The 15460-nt window shown below is 41.6% G+C and overlaps 1 protein-coding gene across 2 annotated transcripts in view; it reads left to right on the forward strand.

Moving 5' to 3' along the window:
- LOC147331509 (zinc finger E-box-binding homeobox 2-like) overlaps positions 1–15168 on the forward strand; it is a 28571-nt gene extending 13403 nt beyond the window's left edge. The window contains exons 2-8 of one of the 2 annotated variants that reach the window (XM_086293893.1): positions 6894–7178; positions 8530–8739; positions 9428–9624; positions 9838–9949; positions 10225–11744; positions 12173–12356; positions 12926–15168. In XM_086293893.1, the coding sequence (XP_086150019.1) occupies positions 6894–7178; positions 8530–8739; positions 9428–9624; positions 9838–9949; positions 10225–11744; positions 12173–12356; positions 12926–13563 (3146 nt within the window). In that variant the 3' untranslated portion in view covers positions 13564–15168. The remainder of the gene's footprint in view (positions 1–6893; positions 7179–8529; positions 8740–9427; positions 9625–9837; positions 9950–10224; positions 11745–12172; positions 12357–12925) is intronic. The other variant, XM_086293894.1, reaches the window with a different exon arrangement.
- Positions 15169–15460: the final 292 nt, after the last annotated feature.

The following is a 15460-nucleotide window of genomic DNA, read 5'->3' on the forward strand; positions in this document are numbered from 1 at the left end:
TTAGGCTGCTATAGTCACCAGTCATTAATTCACACATTCTCCTCATTATTTAGAGCGTGCTGAAACTAAGCATAGATATCCGGGACGCATGACGAAGCGCGAAGGAGGCGATTAGACCGATCAGATGTAGAAAAGAGAAAGAAATGTGTTTTGGATTGACGACGAAAGCTATTGACAACAGCAGGCCATGAGGCCGACTACGTTACCGGCAAACTACAGTAATTTACAGTAAGCGTACAGTTCATTTTGCTCGCTTGCCCTGGCATACACTATTTTTGCTTGTTTGCTGTTGGTTTAATCTCTAAGCTGTTTGAACTCGCATCAGAGCAGGTTTCCATTAAGCACATGTGGTCTGTTTGGCGCAGTGATGTGTTATGTTGATAAAGTATAACAGATCAGTAATACTGATATCAATTGATTTTCAAATGCCTTGGCCTTCTCAAAGCAGCCATGAGAGCTGCGTACAGCTCGACAATGTGTGTTACAGTAGGCGTTTTTGGGGGCTGTACTTTGATTTGCCTAGCGTCCTCTGAAATTGAACCGAGAGCTCATATGTGAATAATGAAACTAACACCAGCGCAGTCACACTAAAAGCATAACTTGTTGACAAATCAACTTTGTTAGTATCACTAAATGGCTCAGTGCCTTTGAAGCTATAAAAATGCCAAAAGCGGTTCTATTTTTGTGTCACAAGGGCCCTAATTGAACCGGATCATTAAAAACCACGCTGAACAAAGGCAAAATAGTTTCAATACAGCATCTTTGTTGTCAATTTAAAGGTCGATGCTTGGTGTGCAAAATCGCAACGCTGTTCTGTTTTCTCGTCGCCTTGATCGGCTTTAAGGAAATTAGCTCTTAAGCTCATTGTTGTGTCTTTCAAAGGCAGATGTTGACCCTCGGCTGCAAATGCTGTGGTGGTGTTTCCTTTTTTCTTATTCTGAGAGGGTGGTGTCTCTTAATAAGTGGGACATCTAAAGCACAGAGCTGTGACTGTGCTGCTGTGGCATTGCATGGACTTCCACTTTTCTATCTCAGACTGCAGTTCAGATACTCTTTTAAGGTTTGCGCATACACACACACAAGCACACACACACACATTTATTGCTGCATTTGATGGTATTGCAGTTTTCTGACACAGTGAGCTGGTCTTGTTCCCCGTTTTGCCCGCAGCTTATGTTTGTAACTTAGTTTATGTGTGTCTGCAGAGGGAATTTCCCTCTGTAACGTGTTTTCACAGTTCAGCATCAGTTGGAGGATTTGTGTCAGGGACAGTTTGACACTGTTGCTTTCTGTCTCTTTCTCTCAATTTTCTTATCAACTCCTCACTTTTCTTTTCTTATTCTCTTATCTCTTCCTTTCAGAACAACCTCTTCTTTCTCTCTGTCTTGCCGTTAGTATAGTTTACGCTCTGCGCAGTAATCTTTCTCCTGCACTGGTGTCTGTGCAAGGCAAGTTGTCACCCCATTTCTCTAACACGCACCACAACGCTGTGTACCAAACACACTGCAAGAATGCAAAATCACATACTGCACCACACATCACATTTAAGCATCTCTTCCTCCACACTAATATGACCTTTACAATCCCTATCAGTGTGTCACACTTTCAGTCTTGTTCTCGCCAGAAGCCATTTGCAGACTTTTTTTTCCTGTGTGTATGTGTGTGTGTGTGCGTGCGCGTGCTTGTGTGGCTCGCTGCCAACCAGCAAAGATACGACTGCAATCAAGTTAAATTAAAAGTTGACTGTTAAACACAGACTTTCATATCAATGTGTTTGTGGTTATTTTCTCCATCATTAGACAAGAATGTTTGCACTTCCTTTTCACTGGCCACAGAAATGCAGTAAAAGTGCAGCAAAACATTACATTACCACCATTCCTACTGGTTAACATGCAATTTGGAGCATTTAATCTTCAATTTGCTGTCAGCCCTCATTATATTATCTGTAAAACATGTGGAAAATTTGAAATTAAGAGTTGCATACTAACATGAGAAAACTTCTCAGATGACAATTCACTTGAGCTCGCCTTTAAACTTGCATATTATTGCTATCCAGCATCTTAACAATCTGCAATATGGAAACATTGATTTCTCTTTTGCCAGCCATGAAATTTACTATCATAACAGAGGCATAAGACATGTCTGGCACATTGGGATCAGCATGGGTTTTTTTTCCACTCAGTGTTGTGAAGGTAAGTAACTAAAGCAGGCCAGGGTGCCACAATCAGTAGTCGCCCTTGCCCTGAGAGTCATAGAGAGAATGTGAATTGCTGCTTAGATGAAGATCAGGTGGGAGGTGTTTGTTCTTGGTTGCGGTCCTCCCCTGACTCATTGTGCGAATGTCAGACAGCAGGTATGAATAGGAGAGCTGCCATAGTGAAATTTTTTTTAAAGCGCATATTAGATTTTTGCGATGTATTCTTAAACAGAGGTGATAGCTATCGACACCAGCGTGCTGTGCAGATGAACATGGACCTACCTCGCCTCTGAACTGCTCTCATAGGTACTGTAAAATGGCAATACAGACATCTTCCTGCTCTTGTTTCTCGTTTAGCATGTGGGCGTCCGTGACCCTCATGTGGTAATTTATTGAGTTCAAAATAGCAAGTGTTGTGTTTTCTTTTGACACCTGTGAACTCATCGCAAATTTACAATGATTGGAGAAGCATTATTTCACACACTGACCAAATCAATTTTTTAAAATAATACACAGAGTATATTTAGATATGCGTGTATATATATATATATATATATATATTTAGTTAGTGTGTGTTACAGAAATGGCGGAGAGCTACGCTTTTAATTTTGTGTGTTCAGCTGTGTGAATGTTGATTCTGACAGTTTTACCACCTACATGTTGTACAGTAATGTACTGAAATGCATCAGATGTCATTTTAATGTGAGATTGGCACCATGGGACTGTGTCATGACTCATGTTACATTTACATGTGTTGTGTCAAATCATCATTTTTTTCTGATTATTGTAAAAATGTTTCCTTGATTTGTGATTTAGTATGAATCTTTCAAAAGTAATAAAGTAAAATAAATTCAAAGTTTGCAGCCAAAAATTAAATAAATGGAGTATTTTTCAAGATCTAAATTGAGCTCTTTAAAATTAATTTCTGATATTGACTTTTATTTTATATTTTTAAAACAAATTTTAATACCAGGCTTGTCGTGAGATATACACAGAATTTGATTTGTGAATATACCAAAAATGACAACACAACCTTTTTTCATACTCTGCGCATTTATATAAAATCCAGGCAAGAGCTTTTACACTCTTCAAAAGAAGTAACCATTTTCAGTTGGATGACAACCACCAACATGACTTAAATATTTCCCTAAAAGAAAGTTTTATTGAATTTTTGCTCCCACTGAGCAGTAAAAATCTACTGAATATCATTAACAATATTAAATCATTTTACTGTTTCTTTGAAGTATTAATTTTTAAATGTAGAAAATCAACATGGGAATGGGAACATTTGCATTGGGCTTGGCCTTGTTTGTTGCCATTTAAAACCAGAAGAAACAAACAAGGTAATTTCAATTATTGCGTGTTTACCATTTAGCCACATAATTACTGAGCCAATACTAGATCACATGTGTGCGTCGTAAAATAAACTGCAGTTTAGCATGGTGTTGTACAGGAGATGCCCTCGGGCATATAAACAGTGCCGATTTAGGCCAGCACTGAGACTGTGTGCACTTCTCAGAGCTAACAGGATTTTTTTCTTTATGCCAGATTTTGTTGTTGTTGGAACTTTACTTTTGTAAAATCTTTGTTTGTGCTTATGAAGTGGTTCAGGCATTATCTCCCTTTTTCGTTGGGAACAACCAAATGATAAGTTTCACTTTTTAGGCTTAAGACGAATTTCAAGATGGACTGCACGTCGCGCGACAACCAGAACAGCAGTGTGTGTTCTGACTGGCGTGCCAGGATTTATAAAAAAAAGACGTGTTTCTGGCAGTCAGGCCGCCAATCTTTCAGATGTTCTGTCACTGACATGCAGGGAAAGCAGCAGACAGATTAAAATAGCACTCCAGTGCGTGATCTGAACACTGTTGTTGTCAAACGATCAGAATCAGTCCCCTGAAGACTGAATGATCGACAATGTCAAGCATGATGCAGCACAGTCTGGATATGAGTCACATTCTTCCCACGCACACTAAAGTTCCTGCACCATGGCTGTGTACTATTTTCTGCTGTGCTGTGCTGTGTGTTTTCTCATTTTACAAGTTACACTTTCTTATGATGCTCACAGGCTACGTGCATCCATCACTCTTACACTCCTCTGTACCTAGTGTCTACTTAGCAGGCAATGCAGGCACTCTCACGCTCTTCAAATATCTCACTGTCCTGTTCCAACAAAAAAATATTTGAAGGATGCGGTTGCCATCCAAATAAATAAATCAACAGGCCAGATAATGAAAACCATCCAGCTCGGTGTGCTTTAATGACAGCACATGTAGACTCAGTGTCACTCACTGTTATGAGAGAGAAAATTAGAGCCAATTTGATGCTAATCCAGACCAGATTTTCCTCATTTTTGTCCCAGCGGTACGTCCTATCATCCCCGAGTCTCCTGCAGGCCCGATGGGCCGCCTTTAACCGCATCGCATATCTTCATAGGTGCCTGCTACGGTAAAGCACGTTTAATGACCGGTTTTGTTCCCCCCATAAAAGCAAGTCATTGCTTTCCACCTTTGTGGAGCAGCAATGCTTGAAGCATGCATTGGTTGACTCGCCTCAGATGAACCAGAATTTCGCTTGACTGCGCTCAGTGCCCTGGTGCAGTGAAGTTGGGGCAGATCACACAACCTGCTGATACAAACAGATACACATGTAGGTGTTCCACTTTGAGATTAGCCAGCATTAATCAAAGGAATATGTGTAAAGTATGCGTTAGGTGTTTGTGACTGTGGGCTGCCCCCTTCTGTAGTACTGAACCCCCTCATGTGCTTTCAGTATTACGGTGAGTGAGTGTGTGTGTGTGTTATCTGTGTGTGTTTGTTTCTTCTAGCTGTAAAGTTGATGAGTTAGGTTTTTCTAAAATGTCTCCCGTAGTCATTGTTTAGTCACTGGCTTGTGTCACTGCGAGCTGTGGGCTGTAGCTTGATGTGCAGATGAGTTGAAAGCAAAGCACTCATAAATTATTGTGTCCATCAGCCAGTGTGAGTGTTGTTGGAGCAGCTCAAACAAAAAATCTTTCAAGAGTGACTGAGCGTTGTTTTGACAGTTTAATGAATAAACTTTGTTGGTGTTTCATGAAATTTAATGAGCTGTGAAACCTTATTTTCTTTCTGATCTTATTAACATAAGGCACTCCTATAATAATAAAGAGAAAAGTTAGAGCATGGCTGAAATGCTGAAAATCAGAATCCTTATTTTTAACCTCCTAGGACCTGGCGTCCACATATGTGGACATCACATTTTGGGTTATTTAGACCAAAATACTCAATTTTGCTCTACATGCGCCTGATATCCACTTACAAGGACATTATACTGCTACTGTTCTATCAAAATTTTAAATGAATATCCTCATATGTGGCTCTTATTTTTCTTAAAAACAAAAGTAAGGTAAAAAAAAAAATCTGGTAATTCTTTGTTTTTACATTCATCGGGCCCCAATGTGCCCAAATATCAAAGAGAAATTAAAAATGCATGTCGTGGAAGAGTTCGGGTCTTAGGAGGTTAAAGATGGAGCCCTCTGTGTGCCGGCACGGCCTTCGCGCACCCTTCGACAACGGTTTGGCTTTGTCGTACAGGGTCGTTACGCGGTTGTGATTAGATATTGCTAATCAGAGAGGAAAAAACAGAGCGTCCTCAAAAAAGCCTTGGAAATAAGAGCCTACATATGAAATCCAAGGCATGTGTTTGTGATTGTCATTTATTGTCTTTGCCATGGGAAAAAGTAATGCGCCTTTCCATTCTGGGCACATAGGGCATATTTTTAAAATACGATATGTTATGTGTCTTTTTTTCTGACTGCTCCATTACATTCCTGCTGCATAGTCACACAACGCACCATCAAGTGATTGAAAAATGAATTTAGACATAAAATAACCACAAAAAAGTAATTTTATATTGAAATAGTTCCCAATGACAGAAAGATGGAATAATTAAATAAACTCATTCAAAATGCTATGTTTGATCGTGGCCTTAATTTAATACATTTGTATATTATATGTCTTTTCTAAGGGTACGGTAACACGTCTTTTTTTCATTTATTTTCAAAATGAAAGCCACACTTTGTTCTCAGTTGCGTCAGACTCAAACTATCTTTTTTGGAGACTGACCAGAAATTACTTATATTGATCATAAACCGCACATCGAACCACAAAAAGCCAAACGAAGCGTCTCATAACGAGAAACAACTGAACGACTTAAAAAGGACAAGAGTGTCATTCATCTTACTTTCCGAGAAACAATGCAAACAAACAAACAACCGGCAAAACTACAATAAATAACAACAGCATTTTGTGTTTGCCCCCCTTTGGACTGTTAAAATTTGCAAAACATTTTTGAATTTTTGCTTGTGTTTCTCTTCCCTGTTTGGTTTCAGTTCCTCACATATTTTTATTTAATCGCGGAGCATTGTCTCTGGTCTTCATTAGTAATAATCTGTAGCTCACCCCGCTGAATGCCATCTGAAATGATAAGAAACACATGTTGCTGCATTTTGAGTGATGGTTAAAAAAATTCCGTTTATTGATTTGGACGGCACAAAAATAGTAAGTGGTGTCTCAATAAATATACGTGCGCAGAGTATTTCTGGTTAAACTGAAATTTCAGAGCGCCATTTCAGAATTAATGAGCACACTGATGGTTTGCCGCATTGAAAAATGAAGTCCTGTGTCCAAACTGAGAGTTTTGTCTCATCTTTTTGCAGTTGATGCCGACCAAGTGAGTTTACTGGGATCTGAGGGGGAGGATGAGGTGGGTTTGTGGAGCTTGGAGCCCCAGGACTGCCAGGAGAGCCTGGATAAGACGAGCCTGACGCCCAGCGAGGGGACAGAGGAGCCCGGCAGCCCTGCTCAGTCCACCCGGCTGCACAGCCTCAGCCCCGGCAGCAGGAACTGCTGGGGCCAGGTGGAGTCAGAGACCAAGGCCACAGAGGACGCATCCTTCATGTCCACTGAAAGGGAGGGAGACCAGGACCCGCTGAGGATGTACTGTAAGTTATAAGCTTACATAATAGCTGCACCTCATTTGCCATTCTAAATTAATTCCATATTTTCTGAGCTTTAAAATATTGCTGCTTGTGCTTCCACAGAATTAAGCCCAGGCTAACACAGCAAATCAGTTATGCTTGCAAAATGTACATATACTGTATATGTATGAAACAACTGAAGCTGCTGCTGCTGCTGCTGCTGCTGCTGCTGCTGGGGTGTTTAACACTACTGTATGTGTAAACAAGTTTGTGTGTTTTTCTGATGCAACACCACCAGTCTCATGATGCTTCTCAGAGCCCTCTAGATACACCTTCATATCAGCTCCTCGTGAAACCATGCCTTCCCTACAAGCTGTTCCTTTTTTTCACTCTTCTCTTTGAAAAGGCAGCCTTCTGAAAGCATGACAAAAGAACTCATCCCACACAATGTCACAATATTTCCATGCATCAAAGAGGTGACGTTACGGTACTGAAATCAGAACTGCGCGACGTGAGGCTTTCCCTTTTATTTAGGAGAGATCAAAGGCTCACGCGGCTTGCCTACTAACAATCACTTAGCTCCCTCGCCTCGTGTGATTTGGCCTTGCCTGATGAAGGCGAAGCAGAGTTTTTACAACGCTCAACCGCACAGGCTCTTCCCTTCACCACATTAAAAAACAGCTCAAAATATGCCAACATCTGCAAACATTTGAAAAATCTTTCTCAAAGTCGCTTTTAAGCCGAGCTGATTGGCTGGAGTTGTGATAGGAGGCGCCGTCTCTTCTTCGCGTACATCTGTGGCTTTTTCTCTCTGCCTGTCACTCTGCTCAAGGGCACGAATCACAAAGAATTTTTAAATCTAGCTTCATATCTGGCCAAATAGTTCCCTAAATTCATTGTTTCATCTGTCAGTCTTCACATAAACAGTTTAGTCCCCTTAGATTCAGTTGCACAGTGAAAGTTGGCAACTGACGTTCAGTCTGCGCGCACATGCTGCTTCACTGACAACACACGCACACTCAGAGAGAAAGCACCGACACCGGCTTTTGGATAACCCAGGAACAGTAATGTATCAATATGTATCTTCAAAGGAATCACACGGGGGTCTTTTTGTTGTACACCGTCTTTTTTTTTTTTTTAATAAACAGCTGCCTCTTCTGGTGCTTTAAAAAAAAATTTATTCTACTTTAGGTAATTAACTGAATGAAAAACAAACCTTGTACCGATGCTGGTGTTCTTCTGTTAAAATAGCCAATAAAGCAGAAACACATCTCAACAGATTAATCAAGTCCTAACCTTCAGTTAAAAATGCATGCGTATAAATTCATAGTTACTTATATTTTTCTATATCCAATGCTTATCACTTTCCCTGCAGGTAAGAGTTCAGACTCCCAGAATGCCTTGGAGGACCTGTCCCAGTATGAAATCCTGGCTCAGTTGAGGAAGGCCTCTACCTCAGCTAGTTTCTTAGATCACCTGAACCATAATGGCACGGCAGCTGTGTACCGCCCGAGCAGAGGGCACGATGACCTGCCTCCTGCTATCTGGTCGCCAGGTGCTCAGCACTGCTCACCTGAGGGACCAGGTAGGCCAAAGCGCCACAGCTGCAATCATACTCAACAAGAACCTAATCAATTATTAATTTATGCTAACTTTTTCCTCTCGAGGCTGCCGGTTACCACCACGCTTACAGCAAATCGCAGTGATAACATATATCAGATCATATATGCTAATGTAATTCTCAGAAACGAAAAAGCAAAGTAATGGCTTTTTATATATCTGCTAGTTTGAGGTTAAAGGTTAGCGAAGTGAGAGTGTAATTTACATAGTTCAGGTTAGGTCATTTGTACATGCACAGCTCTGTGTACTTGCTTTTGAATATGTAATAATAAATAAATATAACACTAAATCTCACAAACTTTTATTCTGTAGAAGTGGCAACTGTAGAGTATTTTAAAGCACGCATCTAAGCCCACTGTCTAATTGTCCTTATAAAAATTGTATTTTTGTTTTTATTTGTTCTTATTTTATTCAGATGATTATTATTTTTATTTATTTGGGTCACTTTGCTTGTACTAAGTAGAGTACGAGTGGTGGCTTATATGGCCTCCGATATACTGACAGCTGCTTTTCTATTTAAGATGCATCCTATGGAAGTTCAATCTTGAGAGTATATATATTGTGGCTTCTAAAATAGATGGGTATATTAAATGAAACTATATAAAACTTCAGCTGATCTATCAAAAGAAACAATGTCACCTTTTTCTTGTCAGCAGATGTAGGCAGGGCCCAGCAGGCCTGCCCATTTTGCAGCAGGGTATATCCTCGAGGAGCTTCTTTGAGGGACCATGTCAAGTACTGTCCAGACAGGGAGGGGGGGCACATGGTCTGCCCGCTCTGTGGATACACTGCCACCCTTAGGCTGGAGATGGAGCGGCACCTAGCACTTCACAACCCAGTGCAGGACAAAGTGAGCAGACACAAAAAGAAACTCAAAGCTAAATTTCTTTCAAAATCGCAACGACTTATTCAAAAATGATTTATTAACATTTATGTAGCGTTATAAGGTGATTATTTGCAACTGTGTATCCACAGAAGTGGCAACCTTACGTCTTCACATCCTAAAAAAAGCTGAGTATCTGTGCTGTAGTTTAAAACTGATTACAATGTTCTGTCGCCCTAGAGTGCCATGACATTGGACCAAGGCATGGAGACCAGGAAGTTCAAATGTCTGCAGTGTGGGAAAGCATTCAAGTACAAACACCACCTCAAAGAGCATCTCCGCATCCACAGCGGTGAGACAAAATAACATCAAAACAGTTGTACTCACCCATCAATTTGCTATTGTTTCCACTCTATCGCTAACCCTTACTTATTTTGCAAGTTATATGGTATAAAATTATACCCAAATTGATGTGTTGACAGGAAACGAGTATAATTCATCACAGGACAAGAGACTTGTGAAAAATGTGAAAAGATCACACCCACGCAGAAAGGTTTTTTTTTTCTTCTTCAATTTGCTCTGTGGCATCCTGACTCTAATGCCTCCACTTTGTGTCTCATCTTGTAGGAGAGAAACCTTACGAGTGCTCCAACTGCAAAAAACGCTTCTCTCACTCTGGCTCCTACAGCTCCCATTTAAGCAGTAAAAAGTGCCTTAGTGGTGGCGGGCATGGAGGAGGAAACCCAGGAGGAGCCAGCGGGGTGTTTAATGGACACAGCCAAAGCTCCTACCCCCACTCATTTCCAACATCTCCCTCTGCTGGTGGGGGTAGAAGTAGTAATGAAAAGGGCTCGGTGCTAGTTTTGCAGAACCAAGATAATACCAGGCCTCTGGGTCAAGTACCGGTGGATCCCCTTCAGCTTTCACTGCAGGATCTCAATCAAAGCACCGCAAGCTTGTCCAGTGCGTCAGACCTGGCGAGGATTTGGGACCCATCAGAGCTTTCTTTGAGGGCCAGTATGCTCAAAGGGACCAGTCTACTGCCTTATCTCCACTCCGGGGGGACCAAATTTGAGCATATGCTGCAGGAGATGTTTCAACGAGACGTAAAAAAAGATGAAGATCTTGTCAGAGAAGGAGGAGATGAAGAGGAAAGAAGAGCACATCAAAACGGAGGATCGCATGAGAGAAAGGTTTCACCTGACAGGAGAAGAGACACGCTATCGGTCGAACCAGAGAGGGGTGTTCTTGGGATAATGTGTCGTTGGTGCTCGCAGCATTTCTCCAGTGTGGCTGCACTTCTGCATCATGAGCGCCACCTCTGTCAGCTCAACAGAGAAGCAGCGGAGGTACCCGAGGGTTTTCGCAGTAAAGCCCCGTCATCACCGTCTATATTCTTTCCAAGATCTGTCCTCCAACCAGAAAACAGCAAATTAAGTGTAGTGACAAATGGTCTTTCTGGAAATAAGTCGCCATCGCAGAAGCACAACTGGCACGCCGTACCACAACACCTTTTGGTTGCAATGCACTCGCCCCCACAGCTCCACCATAACGCCCTGTCTTCGCGATTGCACTGGCCGAGCCAGGAAAAGGGCAGCCCAAGTGAGCTGACACACCGTTCCCCAGAGCTGTCATCACCTCGAGGCAGGAAACGAGCTCTGTCCTCGGGATTCACTTCTCCGGTTTGCCTTGACCTCACAAGTTGTTCTCCTGAACTGTCCTCACCCCAGAAAGAAACCAGCAACCCCTGGTCTGCACAGAACGAACCTCTGGACCTCTCCCTGCCCAAGCAGCTTTCTGACCAGAGCAGTAGGAACAAAACTGTTAATGGCAGCTCAGGCAGAGGAGAGAGGAGGGAGCTCGGGACCCAGCAGCTTGGTAGACCAAGTCCGACTTCACACCTCCCCCTGCATTCGCATCCGGTCTTCAGTGTGGCCGGAGCTCCTGTGTTTCCAGGTTCCTTGTACAATGGGTTTCCAATGTTCAGCCAGGCTGGTGTGGGGCTTTCAGGGCATGAAGGCATCACATCAATTCCATTCAACCAGACGGCCAACACCCCGGGGTTTCTCTCTCCTTTAGCCTACATGATGGAGGCAGATGCAGAGGCTACACTGAAAAAGATTTATCAGGAGAGACAAGGTTTAATGGTGAGCCCAGCGTTTGTGGGGTGTGTAACGTATACTTGTGGAAGATGTTATATAAATAACAAAAACGAAACATGAGCAATACTTAGATGATCTCATGTTATAAAACGCTGAATTGGCGGTCAGATCAGCAACAGTTGAGCAGATATTAAACTCCTACTACATTCATGAATCACACTACATATGTCTTTGAACTCAGGGTTTATTTTTGTGTCAAGCACACACCTGTAAAGTTTTTGACTCCATCTGGTATGATTGTTACACTATAGTGTACGCGAAGCATTTCCACAGAAAAACAGACACACAAACATCCGTCTCAAAAATGCCTTTGTGGTTGTGACTACCGCTGTATCTTGGGGAGATGAAAAAAATTACCAAGTGAACTTTCCCCAGTAGTACATATATGCATAACTGCTATCATTTTCCTGCAGGGCGAGGCATTGAACCGTGGTGCTCTGGACTATCTCTCACTCATCGACGAAGGGTTCGATGGAGAAGGAGGGCCGGGAAGAAAGAGACTGAAGAAGACAGACGAGGGGCTTTACGCTTGTGATATTTGTGAAAAAACTTTCCAAAAGAGCAGCTCATTGCTTCGCCACAAATATGAGCACACAGGTCTGTGACTCACGCATGGCCTGCTCTTGTTATGTGATATTTCCTGTAATATATACGTACCGCTTATTGGTGCTATCTCTTAAAAAAAATTCAAAAAAATAGTCTGAAATTATTCAAAAGATGCTTATTAGCTTTCTGGCTGACGTTTAACACAACTCTCATGTCTTTAAGGTGCATATGGGGCTAAGGCCAACAGCTGTTGACATGATAGAAATGGTGCAGTGGCACAGCTAACATGACTGTCCAGAAACCTGCTAATACCTCTAAATTTCACAAATTGAAACGTTTGAATCTCAGGAAGAAGCATTGTGGTTTTTTTAGGGTTATGTGTCAGACTATTTCTCACAGGAAAGAAAAAACATAGCATGTAGAGCGATAAATCAGAAATTGTTACCTTTACACAGAGCCAGGGAAACAGTTTTCCTGTTTCCAGTCTTGATGGAAATGTACACAACTGCTTCTCTAGCTTTACATAGCTTTCTTAGTTCTTCATCACAAACGTCAACTGTTTTTTACACTTATGTCAGACACAAACTCAGTAATAGAAACGGTTTGTGTGTTCATTGCAGGCAAACGTCCTCACGAGTGTAAGATCTGCAACAAGGCCTTCAAGCATAAGCACCATCTGATTGAACACAGCCGACTGCACTCCGGAGAGAAACCCTACCAATGTGACAAGTGTGGCAAACGCTTCTCCCACTCTGGCTCTTACTCCCAGCACATGAACCACCGTTACGCATACTGCAGCAAAGACCAGGATCCAGACCAAGACCAAGATGACATGCCTCTCACACCGGGAGCGGGCAACAGTCTTGTGGGACGCCTCTCTGAAGACGCCCCTCTGTCACTGGATGAAACCCAAACTCCACACTCTTTTCTCAGTGATTCCAGTCTGGATGGAGCGCCGGATGCTCTCAAAGAGGAGGAGGAGGAGGAAGAAGGGGAAGAAAGAGTTTGCGATGACCGTAAAGAAGAGGCAGATGTGAATTTGCCAGACCCAGCAGAGGAGCTGGGAGGTAACCCCATACAAGAATCACCTGCAGGTGAGAATGGAGTTCAGAGTGAGAGAAATAGATATGACATGCAAGATCATATTGACAATACAGAGAGCCAAACTTGGGACAGAGACACCGAGGACCGGAATGGAGACTTGGACAAATGTGAACTGAGTTTGGATTTAACAGAGTTACCCAGAATTAAAACTTAAGGTGACTTTAACCAGCCATTAAAACCCATTTACTATTAAGACTTGTTTTTTTTCTTACGTATGTAATAAAGACTGATTTTTGTTATTTACTTATCTTACAAAATGCACAGAACTGTCAAAGGATGTATGGCCTTATAGAGGACAAAGCCATCAATCAAATGTATGTGAGAATACGAGTTTCAAAGCGTTATCCTGTAAAATAGACTTGATGTATCTATAATATTTGCCTTTTTTCCTTTTTGTTGTCTTTCAGAACCTCTAAAAAAATGGGTTGACTAGTCTGAGGTCATGTCACATATCCAGATATGATGTTGTCTATTTTACATGCTTGCTGCTGCTGACTGTTGCACAACAAAAACAACAAAAAAAAAGCATTTGTTTGTCCTTCTAAATCCAGGATTCAGCTGACTTTTTTTTGTACTTTATTTGTTTGCGTGTAGATTCACACCAATGAGTGGCCTTAGAAGCTTAAAGGAAGCAGGATGGAAAGACATCTGGTCTTAATTTAATGTGGCATCAAGGCCAGAAGTTAAAGGCTACAAGCAGATTTGCCACGATGTCTAGTTAGCATATTTATTCTCAAGTGCAAATAACTTTCAGTTTCTACTATCCTTTTATTTGATGCAAATCTTTACCTCTGTTTTAAGAATTAGCAACAACTGCAACATGTTTTCAGCTGAGATGCACATGCAGTTAGTCCTTTGTCCCAAAGCCGGCGATTGCTTGAGTATGTATAGTACAGGTTATATTGTAGGGCTCTTGACATTTATGCTGTGAAATTATAAGGTTTCAGGTTAACTATGCTGTTCTGTGGCTTTAACTAATCACCAAGAGTAAGAAGGGGGAAAAGGGGAAGGCAGAAGTGGGAGGTAGTTATTTATTTTTTAAAAAAACCAAAAGCATCGGACTGCACCTTTAAAAGTGTATACCTTGCTTGAGGACAGTCATTTCTACATTTCTGCATGAGAGGTTAAAGGGGGCAAAGATGAAGTCAGCCTTTGGGGTTTTTCCCAAGAGCAAGCAAATACAATTTGCACTGTCGCACTGTACATGTAATAATTACAAAGAGTGGCTTGATTTCCTTCAGTGCTGAAATGTCGGGCATTTCTCGTAAAAATTTTCATGTGCTTCAGCATGTTTTCACACCTTCTGAATAATAATAATGTGTCGCACTTTGTGGCTGTTTGTTGAGGTGTGGCAAGAGGGTCAAGACTCAGGACACATACATGAGCTTTTAACTTCCTCTTTCTGACTGCAGTGTAGTCAACGTGAAAAGTGCCTCAGATGTACTCTGACACTGTGAGTAATCCGACAAAGCCTTGCTACGATGAGATAAGACGGTGGTGCATGAGGTGTGACTAAGCTTGCAGCATTCATGCATACCTTGGGCCAAAGATGCTTTTTTTGGTCATAATACATTTGTGTGTGTGTGTGTGCATGTGTGTGTGTGTGCATATGTGGCACGCCAAGTGCCACCCCCCTCTTGTATAGTTCCTTACCTGATATTTTTGCTCCAAAAAGGTGAGCGAAAAAAAAAGTTTTACTTTCCCTCAGTGTCTGCACACTTTTTCATTATATCAAGTACTGTTTATTTTTTCCTAGCACTCATGCAATATTTGTATTATCTTTTATATATATATATTTTTTGCATGTTTGTGGATATTTGTAATAAAACTGTACAGACGTTTTTCAGCAGAACCTCTCATTTCCTTGATTTTTTGAATTAAACCTCACGATGTGGCCCCAAAATGGGCTGGTTTCTTTTTAGCAGTGTTGAAATCAGAAAGCACCTTAAAAGATTTTCTGGTCAACATCGCTATAAAAACGATCAAATGCCTCAACTTTTTGAATTTTCTGCTTAAGCACAAACATCTGCACAAGACCGTTTTGAAGCTCA

This window comes from Aulonocara sp. 'chitande type north' Nkhata Bay, linkage group LG5 (genome assembly GCF_057382095.1).
Source record: "Aulonocara sp. 'chitande type north' Nkhata Bay isolate Kocher_YH1m ecotype deep benthic linkage group LG5, A_spYH_male_GT1.1, whole genome shotgun sequence".
NCBI lineage: Eukaryota > Metazoa > Chordata > Actinopteri > Cichliformes > Cichlidae > Aulonocara > Aulonocara sp. 'chitande type north' Nkhata Bay.